The sequence below is a fragment of the Protopterus annectens genome, chromosome 11.part0, assembly GCF_019279795.1.
Source record: "Protopterus annectens isolate FY-2018-M chromosome 11.part0, PAN1.0, whole genome shotgun sequence".
In the NCBI taxonomy this organism is placed as follows: Eukaryota; Metazoa; Chordata; order Ceratodontiformes; family Protopteridae; genus Protopterus; species Protopterus annectens.
Window position 1 is genome coordinate 833,478,485 of NC_056745.1, and position 19,886 is coordinate 833,498,370.

At 41.7% G+C, this 19,886-nt stretch overlaps 1 protein-coding gene across 6 annotated transcripts in view; it reads left to right on the forward strand.

The window, feature by feature from the left end:
* Positions 1-19,886, forward strand: part of DENND2A (DENN domain containing 2A) — a 2,268,767-nt gene that overhangs the window by 1,224,279 nt on the left and 1,024,602 nt on the right. For all 6 annotated transcript variants that reach the window (XM_044088248.1, XM_044088247.1, XM_044088242.1 and 3 more), the window contains one exon: positions 18,021-18,090. In XM_044088248.1, coding sequence (XP_043944183.1) covers positions 18,021-18,090 — 70 coding nt within the window. The remainder of the gene's footprint in view (positions 1-18,020; positions 18,091-19,886) is intronic.

Consider the following 19,886-nt stretch of genomic DNA (forward strand, 5'->3'; position numbering starts at 1 on the left):
ACAAGGAAATGTTCCCCTTCTCTTACTTAAACTATTTCTATTATTACTCATACTAGCATCCATATCTTTGTAGCAAAGTCTCTTTTTCAGAGTTTGACAATTTCTATGCACAAAACTGGGTCCATTACCAATAGACTGCTTCAATTTGGGCATAGCTTATAGAATTCTCCAGTTCTTAGAAACAATTATTTTAACATCATTAGTCCTTCTACTATAGGTGGTAGCATATGTCAGATGGTTACCTTGTGAAACTCTACCACCATGACTACCAGTAGCCACATTGTTAACAAGAAAGGTTTGGCCAACCCTTCCTTATTTAACATAACCTCATGCGTTGTTTCCATTAATATAGCATCAGTGTAGCCTCTTTCTTTAAAATCTTGAATGGTTTAATTCATCTGTGTTAAACTCTTCTGTCCATCTGTGTTTAATCTTCTGACTCTCATGAGTCGAGTTATACCTGTAAAAATATGTGGAGCATGCATGCTTACCTGTATGTGTATATTGATTGGCTTGTACATTCTTTCTTTATATACTAGTGTTAATATTATCTGATGTATTTCCAAGTGTAACATCCAGGAAGTTTATCTCTTCTCTAGAACAATTAGATTTAAATCTTAAAAAACTTGTAGGACTATCAAGGTATTCTACGAAATGGGAAATTCCTTATAAACACTCAGTAAAGCATGTTCTTAAAAGAGATAAAGATGATATTTGTATTTTTCTGCTTATTCATGATACTTTAAAGGACTAGAGAGATTCATATCTCACAGGACATGAAAGATTTAAACAGCTTTGTGAAGGAAAACATTATAGCTGTTCCCATTGTTGACTCATAGGGACTGGCTCTGTGTAGCATGTATGCAAGATGTGCATCTTCACAATCCAAGTCATCTAAGCATAGAGGAAGGGATATTTCAGTCTGAGCCTTTTCCTTTGGGTCATCAGTGGTGCTTCAGACTATTGTCAGATATTAAGCTCATAGCTGACACTTTTTAGAGGAGATGATGTGTATATGATATTCTTCCTATGGATTGCTGTTGCAGTAGTCATTGTCAAAGTGCTCTCTGCTGCAGGAGGAGGCTTGACATCCAGCCAAACATCCAGAAATTTGCATTGTTCTCCAGTCTTCAGTGGGGTTATTTCACCTTCCCAGGAACATCAGCAGAGTCCTGGTGTAAAGGTGGTGTCAGTCCTTGCCATCTTTAGTTCTTTCTTGTCACAATCTACACATGCCTTGCTGTATGCTTGTAGTGGTTATGAAGTCTGCTGGTGCAGCTCAAAGACTTCCAGAGTTGGAGACTTATTACCCTTTTGCTAAATTGTTCTTGTGCATATAGTAGATAGTTTTTCTGCAATATCAATTGCATACAAGCAGCAGGTCTGCACTACAAACTGTATTTATGTATGTGCAGATGCCAGATTACACCTAAAGAGTTTCCCTTGCCAGTGCATCTTTTCTTTAATAGCTTCCCATGAAATGAACTGCTGTGTTCGTTGTGCTGGGTACAACAAGAAAACTCTGAGGAGAAGGAAATTATTTCTTCAAGCCAAGTTGTACAAGCAAAGGATGGATTCACTCACTAAAGAAACTGCTATATCTGCTGAATCCAGCAGTCAACCTCCTTGTAATTCCCTCAAGAAAAAGAGGAAACAAAGAGAAAACAGAGGAGAGATGTACAAAGAAACAAAACGAGGGCCAACAATGAGAAGGCAGGATAGGAGGCAAAGTTGGGCTCTCAGGTTCTGTCTTGCATTCCTAAGCCTGAGGACACTGAAGTCACTGAGGCAGTTTTGCAACTCCTGGCTTAGGTACCTGGTTCTTCTAAGGCCTCTGACAATGGCTGTCAGGAAGCTGTCTTGCCTTAAACCATTAGCACAGCTTCCTGCCCCCTTCCCCCCAAAAAAACAACAAAAAAAGTGACTGTAGTTGGGTGAGATACTGCTTCCCGTGTGACTCACTCTAGCACCCATTTTGTTGTCACAACAAGTAAGGATGATATCCATGGCATGCTAGGTACAGCAAATGCCTGCAGTCAGAAACTGGAGGTTCAGGATGTTTGCTCACAAGTTCCAAAATTCCATGTGGCTAGCCACACCATTTTGAGGTCACAGATGTCCATGCAGCCAACATCTGCCATTTCAACAGCCTTGCTACATTGTGAGCCCTCATTCCCCATTCCCATCTAGGCTGCTAGTAAATACTAGTTCAAGTTAGCCCAGGATGTTTTTCAGTTATCTAAAACCAACAGGCCACACCAGGCCAACTATTCTTCTCTGGAGTTATCTCTCATAAAAGGAAAAAGGGTCCTTCTGCTGAGATACAGTGAGACTGACTCTGGAATCTTAAAGGGAGCAAGACTTGAAGTACAGATGCCAGCTGTCCTTCCCTTTAGGATTTGATATGGATGATAAGAACACTGTATCCTTAGCTTCATCATTTGTGGAGATTCTGTCTTTGATGAAAGACCACTTTATATGTGAGGCTAGCGAGGTCACAGATGCTCAAATGTTATTTTGGACCTTCTGGGCTTAGAGTCTCCCAAACATTTAGATATTTCTCAACTTCTTGAGGCCTTGCAGATTGTCTTCTATGCAACATCCTAGGAAACAGATTCTTAACCCCCTGCTCTCAAGTGATTGGGCCACTTATATAAGATTCATGATCCTTTCACATACATGAAATTGTCCAGTTGGATATCCAGCAGTTGTGTCCATTCGTGTTGCATATGCATCCATGTTAGTTCTAGGCCCAAATACCCTTCCCAGTTACTGGCAGGGCAAAGTATTGGTCCACTTTGAGAAGAAGGTTTATGTATGAACAATCATGACCATGGGCCACTGAACTGTCAGACTCACACAATCAATTGTCTTGAGTGAACTCCTTAAACAGTTGACTAATTGTTTAGAGGCAATCACTGACAGTTCCCTGAAGACAAAATTTGGTCAGCTTTCTCCCACCTGCTTTTCCTTCATAAATTCAGTCGTAATCCCTCCAAGACTGTAGTCTTCATAGGGATTCTACTGTATATTTGCAGTCAAAAAGCCTTCCTCCATCGGGACATAGTAAATATTCATGCCAGTTTCTGTCAGGAAGGCAGCAAAAGATGAGCATATCTGCAACAGATTTCCTGAGGGTTCTCAGTTACATGCCATTCACTGTCCTTGTCTTCCCATTAGTAAGGCTGCATGGGAGAAAATTACAGTGGTATCTCAGGAATGATTGCATCAGTACACCCATTCCTTAGAGAGTGATATATCCCTACCCCCTTCCATAAAACAGGAACTAGCATGGTGGAGCCAACAAGAACTGAAGAAAAGGCACTCACTTCCTTTCTTGAAAGTACCCAAGAACCAAACTGTGAATACAAATGCATCTGTCAGAGCACCTGAGACTATAAGCAAGCAATTGAAGATGCACATCTGTGTAAAAGAAATGTTGATGGTCAGCCTGGCACTCTAGACATTGAAGCCAATCTAGAGACGAGGTATGTTAAACTTGACAACAGACAATCCAACAATGATATAGTATATAAACAAACAGGGAGGAACACATTTTATAGGCTGTATATGCCAGCAAGGTAAGCTTGAAAGGTGACCGTAGAGTCATGTATGACCCTGAGGACCTCTTAATCTCTTTTCAGCAAAACACTTTAGCAGGCTTACTTAGTAGGACATCTCCCAGTCTCCACAATGGATGCTAGAAAGGGACATTTTCTTGGATCTTATTCACAGGTGGAACATTCTAGAAATAGGTGGTTCTCTTCTACAGTCAATACAAAACTGACCAAATTTTGCTCCAGAGCACCACACAAAGAGGCTTCAACTGTGCACACCATCTCCTTCGGCTAGACAAGCAAAGGCTGAAATCTGTTTCTGTATGTATTCCCTTCCATTCCTTTGCTCCCCAGGATGGTACAGCAGATAAGGAAGAAGAGACTAGAAATATTTATGAGAGCATCCGTTTGGCCAAGACAGCCCTGCTTCTCCATCCTAATGGAGATGACAACAGAAGAACCATTTCCTCTGTCTCATATTACCCTTTTGACTCAACTCAAAGAACCATTGGTACACCTAAACTTGAACATGGTCTGACTTACAACATTTGTGCTATGACCTCATTACCCTTTAAGTGCAATTTCTTAGAGGATGTGCTAAAGATAGCAAGAGAAACTTGGAAGCCGAGTACTTGGAATGCAAGATGTTCTTCATGTTTCACTGTTGTAGTCATCACACTTGGGTTATCCTGCAAGGGGTAGCCCTCAGTCGGTCCGAATACTAGAGGCTTAGTATTTCTGCGTCAGTAGCTGTCACTCCAGGACTGACGTCAGGTCGTTAGTGGTGTAAAAACAGGCAGCCGATGCCATTACATCAGTCTTTCTTCCCGAGGAGCCCAAAGTAGAAGCAGTTCGCAAGAGTGCCGGTTGGACGCTACCTGAGTTTTCGTTTCCGAAGTTGAAGTCTTCTAAAGCTAAGTACCCCATTGGGGATCCTTTTTCTTGCTCTAACCGATGTCAGAAAAAGTTAGCAATTGTCTCACCTGTGGAAAGCATATAACACACAGAGATTTCCATTCTTACTGCATTACCTGTGTAGGCCCAGACCACGACGCCCGTTGCTGCCGGTTTTGTATTTTGTTCAAAACCCAAACTATTCATCATTGGGCCCTTATTGTGGCTAAATATTTTCGCTCTCGATCTCCGTATTCTGAAATGGCTTCGGTAAGCCATCCAACTACCGATCTTCCGAAAAAACATAAGGATAAAGACAGAGACAGACCGCACAGGTCCAAACCTGCCACTGATGCTTCTGTTAAGCTAGTCGCCAGTTCGCCCATACTCACTGAGGTGCTTTCGCAGCCACTGTTGCCTGCATCGATGGATTTGCAGGCCGCTACCGAGAGCCATTCAGAGTCCGGTATGCCACGAGGCTCTTCTTTGACTATGGAACCTGTGGATGTTTCGACTTTGGATGGGTCCTGAGCTGCTGTGCAGGCACCAGCTTCTGAGGAAGTTCTTTGGACTACCGATATTCGACACAAACCGACGACTTCTTTCATGTCTTCAGTTTTTTCTAAAACTGCCAAGTTTCTAAGGCCCAGAGTATGAGTTACGCCTAAAAGACCGATGATCCAAACTCATGCACCTGCTTCCTTGCCACAAACACAGATGCTTAAAATGGCGGAAGACCTTATCATGCTGATTAGGGGAAGCCAGCCTTGCCCTGCTAAAAGAAAAAGAGACTTGTCCCCAGCACCTTTATCTGACCAAGAGTCTGACAACTCTGAAGTTTCTGATTATGAAGACATGCCCTTATCTGCTTATGAGGATTCAGATGCAGAGGAATCCATTCCTTCTGCCTCTCCTCCAAAGGACTTTTCTTTTGGTGAAACCCTACATACCTTGAAAGATCACTTCCATTGGGAATGCCAGGATTATCCTCAGTCCAAAAAGAGACTCTGGGAATTTTTAGATTTACCACAGCACAGACACTTAGCTAGTAATCCTGTTCTGGATGGTGTGGATGATGTCTTTATGGAATCCAGTCTAACTCCTGATACTTTACCTCCTGCTCCCAGGAAACCTGACAGGTATTACAGAGTCCCTGACTCACACAAATTTCTTTTCAAGAATCCTACTGCTGACCCAGATGTCATCTCCGAAGGGCCTAAAGGAATAAAAGCAACAACAGCTAAGAATCCCACCCCCTCGGACAGGGATTCTCGAGCCTTAGACAGACCGGGTAAAAAAGTATATACCTCTGCAACTCTTGCAAATAGAGCATTAAATTGTCAGTTCCACATGCTGAAATACCAGCAACATACCATGGAACTCCTTAAACAAAAATTATCTACCTTCCCTGACTGTGCAGAAAATAAAGATTTACAGGAACTTATGCATTCTGCAAGCCAAATCAGTACGCATAACCTGCAATGTGGGTTTGATGCCCTAGAAGCATCCTGCAGGGCAGCAGTCACAAGTTCTGTACTTAGAAGGCATGCTTGGCTTAAGGAACATACCTTGCCAGATCATGTCAAATCAAAATTATTGGACGCACCACTGAACAGAGACAATCTGTTTGGCACCAAAGCAGAAGAGGTTTTAAAAAGATGGAAGAAAAAGCTAAGTCTATGCAGACAGTTAAAGACTTTTTGCATGTTCAGCCTCTAAGATTCAGTAGGCATTGCCCCTCAAAACATTGGTCCTTTCCAGCCCCCTCAAGGCCACCTCAGACTAGACCTAGGGGAAACAGACTCCCCAGACAGCAGTCTCAGGGTATGCAGAGATCTAAGCAATGGTGTACCTCCACTTCTAAACCAGGGAGTGCTAAGCCACCCCCTTATGGAAAGAATTTACAATGACTTCTCAACTCCTCCTCTCACCTCTGCCCATCTGCTCGTGCCCCTAGGAGGAAAACTTGCCTCCCATGCAGAAAACTGGGCCTCCATCACCAACAATCAATGGGTCCTCAGCCTAGTGTCCCAGGGGTGCAAATTTTATTTCCACACGTTGCCAACCCTAAACGGATTCCCAAATCTTCCTCCAAACAAGTGGGCAGAGGCACAAAATAAAGTTCATTACCTGTTCTCCGTGAGGGCAATTCAGCCTGTTCCTGCAGATCAGATAGGCCAAGGTTTCTATTCCAGACTTTTTCTGGTACCCAGAAAAGAGAGCACCTGGCGCCCAATCTTAGATCTACCTATTCTAAACACCTTCCTGGTGGTACCAACATGCAAAATGCTCACACTGCAGCAGCTTCTCCCTATGCTGTCCAAAGATGCCTGGTTAGCCACCCTAGACCTCAAAGAGGCCTATCTGCATATCCCAATCAGGGATTCTTGCAGAAAATATATATGTTTCAGGGCAGGATCTATGCATTATCAGTTCTCTGCACTTCCCTTTGGTTTATCCACTGCTCCCAGAGTTTTCACAAAATGCCTGGCTCCAGCCATTGCTTTTGCAGACAAAGAAATATTAAAATTTACCCTTACTTGGATGACTGCCTGATTCAGGCAGACAGTCAGGGAAAGCTGTTACAGCACCTGACATTTGTAAAGGACCTACTAACCTCACTGGGGTACACTATCAATGAAAAGAAATCCAAACTAGTCCCCAGTCAAAAAAATGTATAACTGGGAGCAAGCCTGGACACAGCATCCCAAATGGCATGTCTAACTCCAGAAAAACAAGCCTATCTGACAGGCTACTGCTTTCAACTGGCCACCAGAACCCAGTTATCCGCAAAGAAAATCCTGCAAGCTCTAGGGTTCATGGCCTCCTGCATTCTACTAATTCCATATGCCAGACTGCATATGAGCAAACTTCAGTGGTACTTAAAAAGCCTTTGGTGTCAACATTCTCAGGACCTAGAAACTATTATACCTATGATACCTTGTCTAGGGAAAGATTTTCTTTGGTGGGCAGCAACATGCAACCACAACAAGGTCTTCCGTTTTCACAACCTCACGCCGCCCAGACCCTAACCACAGGTGCATCAGACCAGGCCTGGGGTGCTCACCTGGACAGCAGGTGCATTCAGGACCACTGGAGCCCAAACGAAATTCATCTGCACATCAACCAAAAAGAGATGCTAGCTGTTCAGCACACTCTGACAGCTTTTAGATCCCTGCTCTCTCCGGGGCCTCTACTAATCAAAACCGACAACACCACAGTAATGTGGTAGATCAACAAGCAGGGGGGAACCCACTCTGCAGGCTAGCCATGACCCTTTGGAACACAGCCTCAGCCATGCATATTTACCTGCAAGCTCAATTCCTGCCAGGCAACCAAAACTCTCTGGCAAACAACTTAAGCAGAAATCTCCTAGACCCACATGAGTGGCAATTAAACCACAACACCTTCAGCCTTGTGACCCAAAAAGGGGGTACCCCGAAGGTGGACTTGTTTGCCTCCCCCTACAACCACCAGCTCAGCAAATTCTGCACCAGGGAACCTTACAGCAAGGCCTGGAAAGTGGATGCCCTATCCTTTCAGTGGACAAACCTCTCAATCTATGCATTTCCCCCTCTACCTCTTCATACCAGAGTATTACTCAAAATAAGTGAGGAAAGACCAAGGGCAATCCTGATTGCCCCAGACTGGCAATGCCAACACTGGTACCCACTACTGTGCAGTCTGTCCCTGTTGCCTCCATGGCACCCCCCCCAGATTCCAACTCTCCTGACTCAGCAGGAGGGAGAGTTCTTCCATCCACAGTTGCAGACCCTGAACCTAGCAGCCTGGCTTATTCCTTGAGTTCTCCTCCAGTGACCAGCCTAACCAAACAGGTCCTGGATGTCATACATGAAGCCAGACGACCCAGTACTAGGAAATCCTATGCTGACAAATGGAAAAGGTATTGTTCCTGGATCCAGACTAAAGGAGCTGACCCAGCACAGCCCTCCTTACCTATTGTTCCTGGATCCAGACTAAAGGAACTGACCCAGCACAGCCCTCCTTATCTCTCACCCTGGATTACCTAGCAGAACTGCTCCACAGGGGCCTATCCTTCTCTTCCATTAAAATACATGCCTCTGCCATCTCTGCACATTACAGCACTGAGACACCTCTCTTCTCACACCCTCTCATCAAAGAGTTCCTGAGAGGGGCTATCAAATTAAGGCCACCAAGAAGAGCCCCTACTCCTGCATGGGACCCTAACTTCGTGCTGGAAAAGCTCATGCCCCCCCCCCCTTGAGCCTGCAGCTTCATCAGAGTTAAAATTCCTCCCTTGGAAAACAGCCTTGCTTCTGGCCATCACTTCAGCTAGAACAGTGTCTGAGCTACAAGCACTTATGGGTGTGGAACCTTTCATCATTTTTCATGCTGACAGGGTCTCCCTCAGGACTAACCCAACTTTCATGCCTAAAGTGGTGTCCAGTAGGCTCTCAACCAATCTATTCATTTGCCCACCTTTTTCCCTAAACCTCAAAATAAGGGGGAAAGGATCCTGCACTCTTTAGATATGCACAGACAGCTCAGATTTTACCTGGATAGGACTAAGCCCTTTAGGAAGTCTGACCAGTTACTAGTCAGCTTTGTACCAGGGGCAGAGGGCAAAGCCATATCAAAACAAACCATCTCCAAATGGATAGCACACTGCATCCATTTCTGTTACAAACACCATGGGAAACCATCCCCACAGGGGGTCAGAACACATTCTGCTAGGGCAACTTCAACCTCTACAGCGTTTCTCAGAGGGGTCCCTACCAGAGACCTCCTGGAAGCTGCAACATGGAGTTCTGTTCATATCTTCACCAAGCATTACCACCTGCCTATCTTTTCAAAATCCAAGGCAGGCTTTGCAGCCGCAGTCCTGCAGAGCATACTAGCCAGCCTCAACTCTTCTTGACTGGGTCCACCCATTCCTCAGCTTTGGAAATCAACCCAAGTGTGATGACTGCAACAGTGAAACACGAAGAACATAGTGCAGTTGTGTACATTTACCATAAATGTAGATGTTCAAGTGTATTCACTGTTGCAGTCCTGGTTTCCCACCCTCCTTGTCTCTCTTTCTTCTTCACCCTTACAGGGCTATTGGCATTTACTTTCTACTGGTGGTGTTACTCCACCATAACTTAGCTCCCTATTGGGGGCTCCTGACATTTGGGGCAAGAAAAACTGATGTAATGGCATCAGCTGCCTGTTTTATACCACTGACGACCTGACATCAGTCCTGGAGCGACAGCAACTGATGCAGAAATACTACACCTCTGGTATTCAGGGCGACTGAGGGCAATCCCTGGCAGGATAACCCAAGCGTGATGACTGCAACAGTGAATACACTCGGACATCTACATTTATGGTAAGCGTACACAACTGTAATTTATTTTCTCTCTCTTGGTAAAGGAGGAAGTAAGACCCCAATGCAGTAAAAATGTCTGTGGTTCTCCAACATATATCTGAGCTATTTGATGTAGGTCTGGCAAATGCCTTAGCAAAGGCTTATTGTTTATTTGGGTAAGCACTTTGAACATTGTGAAAAAAGTCACTTGGTCATCTCTACAATTTTTCCAATAATTTCAGGCTATGCTTTCTATCCAAAGATAAGGCTAGATTCATCTATGTCATTCTACAGGGTCTTCTGCTGCCCATGTTTGGGCACTAGCCAACTTCCTGCATGTAACATAAGCACTTAGAATGATTATCGCAACAGTGATCCTGATGAAGAACACAGTGCAACTTATGTATTGTAATTGTAGGTGTTGGAGTAGGATTGATGTTTTAGTATGGTTTCTCTCTCTTCCTCCATCCCCTGCTCTCTACAGATATCCAGGGCCTGGAGTAGTCCCAGTTTACCTCCTCCACTTGCTTTCCTTATGCCTACCTTACTAATAGCAACTATGGCGTTCTGCTGCTCCAGATGTCTGTGGAAGAGCCAGTATTCCTGGACAAATATGGAGAGCAGGTCATGGGAAAATCTTCCTGAATTTCTGATTTTACTGTAACTAGGCAAACTGTTCAGCCATCCGAAACAAATGGTTGCACTGAATGTGGCTACAGAAAGGGGTCTACTGGGCCAACCTAGTGACCATCACAAAAAACACATTATTTAAACCCACACCCCCCAAATAAACATACCAACTCTGAGAGCGCACTACAGTGGAGAAAAGGGCAAATTCCTGATGATGGCCACCTAGTTTTTTCCCTGGGAAAAGATTTGTGTAAATGAATATTCGATGGATTAAGGTTGTTGAATAGGGATTCAACGGTTAGTCACTTCGACGAAGTGATATAGACCCACAGAAGGAACAAGTCACTTACCTTACATTAGCAGCCACTTTGGCAGTCCCAGTAGCAAGAGTACACATAAATGGTAGCCAGTGGTCATTAACATATCTAGCTGATTGCAGATGTTTTGGTTTCTGTGGTCTGACTTACAACTTTTTTCAGTTAATGGAACTTTTGATTGACTCTTCAGAACCTACAGACAGCAGCCTCAGTTCTACTGATTACAGCAGTCAAAACTGACACTACAGATGCTTCCTAACAATGCTGGGAAGCCCATTTGATGAGATGTGGTCTTAGGGAGTCTTGTCACAGCAGTTGAAACCATGTTTTTGTAATTGTATACTTCCTACCTAGATCCGATTACATCCTGGTTTCAATTTTTCTCCCTCCTGCCCCTCTTCTTCCAACTCTTTCTTCGAGCTCCCCACCCTCTACTATCTTCTTTTCCCCCTGTATAAACTCTATGTAAATTCTTTTTATATCTTCACTTCCCCACTGGCTATATGCCTATTCTTGCACTGCATCTTTTACCATTTCCATAATATGTATCGTTTACCACAAACATAACATGAATCTTTGTCGAACTGTTCTTTTTATCCTCCTCCTGGCATTCTCTGCACCTCCTTTTTCCTACACTTCTCCTCTGATTTACTTCATTTGCATTTCATATCTATGTATATTTTTCTTCTATGCTAACAATACAAGTGTATAAAAATGTTATTTTTACTTGTTTGTAAATTGTTTAAGTGTGCAATGTGTTTAGGAATATGGAGCTTTAAGTGTGCAATGTGTTTGTAATATGGAGCTTTTCTCCCTGGACCTCCACTGAAAACGGGCTTTCGGGCCCAGTGGACTTCCCCGGTTATCAAACTGGAAATAAATAAATAAATAAATAATGTGAGGTCAATTGTGTTTGTGATGAGAATGGTGATGGAGGCACTTGATGTCTTTTTAACTTTCCTGAAGGAGGGCTCTAGCCTCATCAAGAGGTACTGTGATAGCATACTAATAGATTTTAGTTCCCCAAGAAATAAGAAATAACCTCCTATTACTTTAGAAATGAACAACAAATTCAAAAAGGTACTTCTCACTGAAAATAAAGACCCGAAATATGCCACAATATGTTTTAATAAAAAAATAATAAAAACCACAATCACATACGGACAAGGGACTTTTTCAAATAAATGTATTTTATTTATTTATTTTTATTTTTTTATTTTGCATTTATTTACAGGGAAAGTCTGACTAGACACAGGTCCATTTTCAACAGAGGCCTGGGGAGAAAAGCTCCGGATAAAATACATAAATCAGACAGGAAGAGATCAACAAGACTTAGGCTATGGATATCAAGTTATAACACAGTAAAATGTCCTAGGATAACAAATAGTAAACAAGATGAGAAACATTAACATTTAGCAGATAGCTTCATGTAGTACATAGTAAAAATAATGTACATTTCCTACAACAGTGTTGATGATACCACTGTAGAAATTACAGAAGATTAATAGCAGTTACATTCTTATATTAACTTCAGTATTAACAGATTGGGTTTTACTCATTTTGTGAGTCTCAACACAGTAGTATAGCTGTGATACGTAAGTATGCTACACTTATTGAGGTGATGTGGAATACTGAAGGTAGTCAGCAATGTTGATAAGAAGAAGGGTGTAACAGCAGACCTGTTGTGGGATGAAATGGCATATGGAATTGATTAGAGAAACCCAACGTTGAGAGGGGAAAATGCAAAACAAGATTTCCTGGATTGAAACAAGAGAAAAATAGAATAAAATCCTAATCTTTGGGTTTAAGCAGGAAAGCTGATGGGTTAGTTCTGTTAGATGGAGAATAGGCTGTAGAGTAAGTGTTTATCCTGAGGAGTCACAGGGGCATAACCAGGTATTCCTATAGTATGCTTTGAGAAGCTTTTGAATTGTGAAGTAAAGCTAATGGAAGTCACATGACTAGGTAGGGTATTCCAAGCTTCAGAAGTAGAGCAACCGAAGAGAGATTTCCCAGCATCATTATTATGTTTAATGACATCTAGATAGTTTTGGATGCTAGATCTTAAGGTTCTTGTTGTTGAGTAAGGGATAACTAGGTTTTGGAGTGCTGGAGTTTTAGCTGGGTAGTAATATAGTTTGTGTGCTAATGACAATTGATTGAGTTTCAGTAGCTGAGGTAGCTCAATCCAGTTTAGTTGTTTGAGAGCTACACAGTGATGAGTCCAATATGGGGTCTCAGTAGCAAATCTAGCAGGCTTGTTGTAACAAGATTCTAATTTATGTAGGTCGACTTTACAGAGGTTGGTTAGAATTGGGGATGTGTAGAGGTGGGTAAACAACAGATGTGTCCTTGCTGTAGTGGTTTTGTTGTGTTTAGTGAGAAATTGCTTCCGGTATAAGAGGCAAAGTTTTTTGTGAACCTTCTTGATAGTTTGGGCCATATGAATATCAAGTTTTAGGTTGTTCTCTATTTTTACACCTAACAGTTTGATGTGGAAGGTAGGGGTGATCATGGTTTTGTTATTGGACATGATGGTAAAGTTGTCACATCAGGGAGAGGATCTACAGGGACAGAAAATAAGAAGTTTTGTTTTATTTGGATTTAGGATAGGCTGGGTGTTAGTGAACCAGGTCTCAGGTAAAGAGAAGCAGTTTTGGGTTAGGGAGTGAATGTCTGCTACTGTGTGGGCAGAACATATGAGGGTGGTGTCATCAGCATATTGTACTACTGAGGCATTGGGTGTGGAAGATGAGAGCTGGTTGATAAATAGAGAGAAGAGTATCGGACCAGGTATGGAGCCTTGAGGGACTCCTAAGAATACTGATAGGAGAGGGGATAGTTGGCTCTACCATTTTACTGTTTGTTGGCATTCTGATAGGTAGTTTTTAAACCATGAGATAGAGGGGGTGGTGATGTTTAGGGAGGGTGGTATATTAAGGAGTCTGTTATGGTTGACCATATTGAAAGATTTGGACAGATCTAAAAAAAATGGCAGAAACTTGTAGTCCCTTGTTTCTGTGGTGGTTGACTGTGTTGGAAAAGGAGATTAGAGCTGTGGTGGTGCTGTGGAGGGGTCTAAAGCTGTGCTGATATTTAGTTAGTAGATTGTTTTTCAGAAGGTAGTCCATTAGTTGGATATGAATGTCTCTTTCTAGTATTTTTGATAAGGGTGATAGAATAGGAATTGGTCAGTAGTTGTTAAATTCTAAGGAGTTGCCACCCTTGTGCAGTGGTATTATGTGGGAGATCTTCCATATAGTAGGTACTTTACACTCTGATATTGATATGTTAATTAGAATAGCCACAGGATAGGCTATAGCCTATAGCTAGCTGTAGGAATCTGCTGGTAAATTATCTGCGGCCAAGGTGGTAGGTTTAAGCTTGTGGAGGAGTTTTAAAATGGATTTGGTTGACACTGGGTAGAAGGTAAAGTGGGATATATTATCCTGTGTGTTTGTGCAATTTTCATTGGTTGAAATCCATTTAAAAATACAAAACAGTAGTCACATGACTGAACCACATGCCCAAACTTATTTCTGAGCTTTTTCAAGTAACGCACAGAATTTACCGAACTATTCAGTCCTTTGCCCTTGCATGTATCTAACTTCATTTGTTAACCATATTCCAAGTAATCTAATATGTCTTCCCTGTTACAACATCTAGTACTCTCTAAAACGCAGTCAAGCACATAAAACAGACTTTTTGAAACGCTATATTCCTTTGCATCTTAACACAATGTATTGAGAGCATTCCCAATTGTTATCACATACTGATATACAGTTTGTACATAGTGAACATATCATTCTCAGACTCTTAAGAATGAAGGCTAAGTATTTGGCTCCTGAAAAAAGTAGCCACTGTTACCTTTGGGACATCTGAACACATTTTCCAGGTTCTTTTAGGAGAAAGAAAATGTACTTTATGTTCACATATTCCTTTAATGGAAGTGTTTCATTTATGGGCTACTTCATGCTGTGATTCTTTTATTTTGATTATTTTATTCACCTTAGAATATGTTATTCACCTTAGAAAAAGAGAAAAAGCGTGAATCATATTCATCTAAGGTAGTTCTTTTTGCAGACCTTGTTCTCTTAGTCTGTGATCCAAGGGCTCAGATTTTCACATTTAAATTCAAGTCTCTGCTATCTTGGCATTCCTTCAAAAGCTGGAGTTTAAGAATTTGGCATGGCCCATGACGTCTGAAGAGATATATTGTGCTTGAAATCCTGTCTTAGCTTTGTACCTAAACTTTGTTTTATAGTTTAGTACTTGTCCACCATTTGGGTCTGCTAGCTCATGTGATGTGATGTTCCTGCCATAGAAGATGCTGTTCCTGGAAACTATGACATCATCTTATAGGATATCCAAGTTATTCTATGCAGTGTTTGCCTTTTCCAACTTTTTATGATGTGAAAGTGTCCATGAGCACAAATCAAATATTCCTTCCTTAGGTAGCCACAGAATTTACTTTGAGTGAGGGGAATAAATCTGTGATACACCTCTCAATCAGAGTCAACAGAGTTAAGCTTTGATTCTTTTTCTGATAACCTCTAGGTTACTGTGCCATGTGTATAGCCTTTGTTTTTCATCCAAAACAACTGTTTGCCACTTTGGTTATGGTAGGTCTTGTTATCCAGTCACTAATCAATGTTTGTATGGGTTTTACATTACATCATATTCTGGAGTAGCCTAGTCAGTCTGCATTCCACTGAAAAAAGTTTGGCATCAGCCAACAGTGTATTTCATAGGTGTGTGTGTGTGTGTGTGTGTGTGTGTGTGTGTGTGTGTGTGTGTGTGTGTGTGTGTGTGTGTGTGTGTGTGTGTGTGTGTGTGTGTAGGACAGCTCACACACTACACTTTCAACTAGCACTGTAGTATGAGTATATAGCCCAGAATACAGCATGTATCTGACCTGCATGCCTGCCAGGACTGGTCTCCTAAGATCTCCACTTTCCTAACTTAAGCCTGTTTCTACTACCTCATTATTATGAATAAGAACATGCTAGCTGAAATTATTATAAAGAAGGTAGGTCATTACATAAGAATCTTCCATAATTTCAGATGTTTAAAGACATGTCAGCTAGCAGGCCTGTCTCTGCCCAACCTTCAAAGAGCTGTCATTTGGAGTTACTCATTATCTGCTAACAAACCACGATGCTTTGCCAGAGATGGCCTGCACCTGTTGCCCCTGGGCTTCCGGATACTGGTTAAGGCTCTAGCCACCCCTATAGTGCCTTTTTTAGGCAAGGTTCAAATGACAAATTCACCATTGTAACATGTACAAACAAGCAGAATCTGAGGGTATTGCTACTCAGTGCTAGAAGTCTTAACCTCAAAATGCACTCACTCGAGGCACTCCTTAAAATGGAGAACATTGGCATCTGTGCAGTGACAGAGACCTGGTTCAAGGCTCCAGAGAGTACCCCTGCATTACCAGGCTATAATTCATACCACACCTTTCGGCCACCTAACCTGGACCGAAACACTAAAGATGGAGGTGTGTCGATATTCATTAAGGAAATCCACACCTCCAGGCTAGTTGCTCAGCATAATGCATCTGAGATTATCCAAGTGCAACTAACTCTGGGCAAGACCGCAGTCCAAATTGTAGCTTGCTACAGATCCCGCACCATGCCCCAGGATTCCCACTCCTCATTTTTTGATACACTGGAAAATATGTGTACAACCCAACACCCTAATAATAGTCCGTTTCAACTATTGCACCATTAACTTGGAAAAATACTCATGTACCAACTCTTGTGCTCAACATTTTCTGGAATTCATAAATTCCAATGCCTTGGATCAACTTATCCACACCCCCACCAGGGGCGGCAATATCTTAGACCTGGTTATTACCAACATGGGCTCCATACCAGAGGTCAATTCCTCGTTGGTCAGATCCGACCACAAGCTAATCACCCTAGACATCCATATCCCTCCCCCACCCCCCATTAGGGAAACCACCGTAAAAAAAATTCTCCAAAGCCAACTTCATGCTTCTTAAGACACCCATGCTGACGGACAATAGAAGTATGACTGCTGAATCCTACACAAATGCACTTTATAAGCACTTACACGAGTGCATGGATCATGCAATCACTAACAGAACCAAGATGCTATCCTCCAAAAAAAGGAAGCCAATCTGGTGTTCCCCTGCCATAAACAAACTCTACAACAGAAGAAAGAAACTGTTGTAAAAAAGAGTAAAATCTCATGATTGGAGGAACTCCCTGGTCAGCCTCAGTAAGAAGCTGAGATCCCTCATAAAATCCTCCAAAGCTAGTTACGAAAACAAAATCGCCACTGACTCTAAATGCAACCACAAAGCATTCTATAGCTATGTCGAATCTCAATGGCAACACCCAGATCTGCTCTGAGTTACAGCACAATGGCACTAAATATACAGAACCAACTGATATTGCCAACATCTTGGCAGATAGGTTCAGTGCTAACTTTACCCCCCTCTCATCCCCTAAAGGGCCCACCTCTGTACCGGAAGAATGCAAAGTTCCTGTAATCACAGTTGCACAGGTAAAAAACACACTCTCCAAAGCCAAGAACACAGCATCCATGGGACCTGACAATATCCCAGGGTGCGCTCTATATGAACTACAGAACGAACTGGCACCCCACCTAAGTACCATGTTCAATCATAGCCTCACCTCAGGCTATGTGCCCACTGAATGGTGCACAGTGACGGTTATCCCACTCCACAAAGGGGGAGCCACCACGGACCCCGGAAACTACAGCCCCATTAGCCTGATGAGCCTGGTCTGCAAGGCTATGGAAGGTATCATCATGGAAATTATAAACAATGACATTGGTACTCTCCAAACTCAGGACCCCACCCAATTCAGGTTTGTAAAAGGCAGATCATGTCTCCTAAATCTGATAGACTTCTTTGAAGCGGTCAGCTAAGCCGTAGATGAGGGTAAGGTGGTTCACACAGCCTATCTAGATCTCGCCAAGGCTTTCAACACCATCCCCCCACTCTGGAATTATAGATAAACTCACTAAACTAGGTATAAAGCTAGATGTTTTCATTAGACATCTGTTCACTGCTTTGTACACTTTCTGGAGTAATGCCATAAAGCAGGATCTTTGAACTTAGTGCATGTCTGTGGTTATCAAAAGCAAACAGTAATAGTGATGATGTGACAGACTGAAATTAGGATATGAATATCGGAACAATTATGCAGTGAAAGGGGTTTACTAGGTTTTTTTGTGCTCAGGAAAATTATTTTTTGATGTAAAACATGACATCTCACATACTTTTCTTTATTTCAGTGAAACTTTCTCATTTGTCCTGACGGGAGAAGATGGGAGCAGAAGATTTGGTTACTGCAGAAGATTATTGGTAACTACTTGTTTGCTTATTGCTTATTTTATCAAATATGTCCACAGAAAATAAATACTTGGCAAATTTAGTGTACCCAGCCATCTCTTTCATAAGTCTTTGAGTGGGATTTATTAAGTTTATGTAAGATGAAGGTTGTTTGCATGTTACACAAGGACAGCAATGGCATTTTGTGAGCCACAGGCAAGATGGCTCCTGAGTTTGCAAAACTAAGTAAGATGCCCGCTGGTATCATTATACCACATCAGTGAAGTGAGTCTGCAACTACTACTTCTATCAGTGTACCACACAGCTCAATGCCCATCACGTATCATGAAAACTCGCTGTATATGTAATACAGTCAACCTCTCCGGTAGTAAAATGACTCTCTGGTGAGGTCAGTGACATCGAAAAGGAGGTATGTGGGTGGCGAGAGGTATTTCTCCAAATAAAGACACGTCTTTCCTTACCCCACTTCTCTCTAATTATCACACATACTTTTCACCTTTCCTTTCTTGATCTTCTCCCTTCCATTTACTCTCATTCTATATCCTTTAGCCCAATTGTACGCCTCATTTCTTCATTTCCTTCATCTCTTGACACAGAACTTCATTCCTCTTTTAACTCCCCTCTTAGGAAATTTGAATTTCTTTTCAGAAAATTTTCATGCTTGCTTTTATTATTTTTTTTGCTAAGAAAAGGTTAATATATTTACGTAAAAATGGTATAGAAAGAAGAATGTGTGATTTAAGCAAAATATATTTGGTAGCCAGATTATATCATGGTACTACTTATCCTTGGATCTAGAATGTTCCATTGATTTCTTCTCAATTAGCCATGAATTTGGAGATATGCCCCTTACAACCCTCATGTATGGGCACCACCCATGTACTCCCTAAAATAATGTAATTAACTCCAGTGTCACAGATCATCAGAGTTAGTTAGGAAACGTTGATTCCGGCCCATTTCATTCAGCAGGTTTACTGCATCATGCCTCACTGAGGAGCAGTATGATCATTTAAACAAACTCTTTCATTTCTTACAGTAGGTCACGTTTCCCTTGTGTAACATTATAAGAATTATTTCTTGTTATTATTATTTTTTTTTGCATTAATTGATCTTACATTTTTAATCTAGTAAAACAGCAGAGATTTCCCTATTTTTGTATCTTGGTATATGAGTTTCCATACTTAAGTGTTTTATGGTTTTGAATTATTTCATTTAGTAAATGGTCTTTGTGCAGTTGTACTTTCTACCCTAAGCATTTACTGCAGTTTTGTCAAATAGAAGGCAGTTACTATGCACCATACTAAATGAGTAGTCCCACAAATACCTCATGCACCTGTTTATTTTTCACATTTCTTCATTTGAATTAAATTCTTAGTTTTTATGTTAGCTCCAGTTTGAGAAGCTACAATATTTTCAATTTTCTCATTTAAAGACATGACTTAGCTTGATGCCTTCCATCTGAGAGGGTGCAAAGGCATGCCTCACCTTAAAGTACAGGGCTAGTTCTACATTTAGTTTGTCTGTACTGGTGACTTGGAAATTTAACAAGAATTTGAAGAATTCACTAGTGTATCATTAAAAGATCATTTTCATTATTTTATAACAGGTAAGAATGATGCCTGATAAGTTTTACTTGTATGTGTTGTCACCCTGTTTCTGAAGATATCTTGTTGGAATGTTATGGTATCTTCATAAAAATGAATCCAAGTGATGCTCATTCTGTGCTTACTACTAAAGTAGTTTTAAACTATATGTTCAGTTTCCTTTCTGTTTCTTTAGAGTATACTGTGTACAGAATAAAAAAGTAA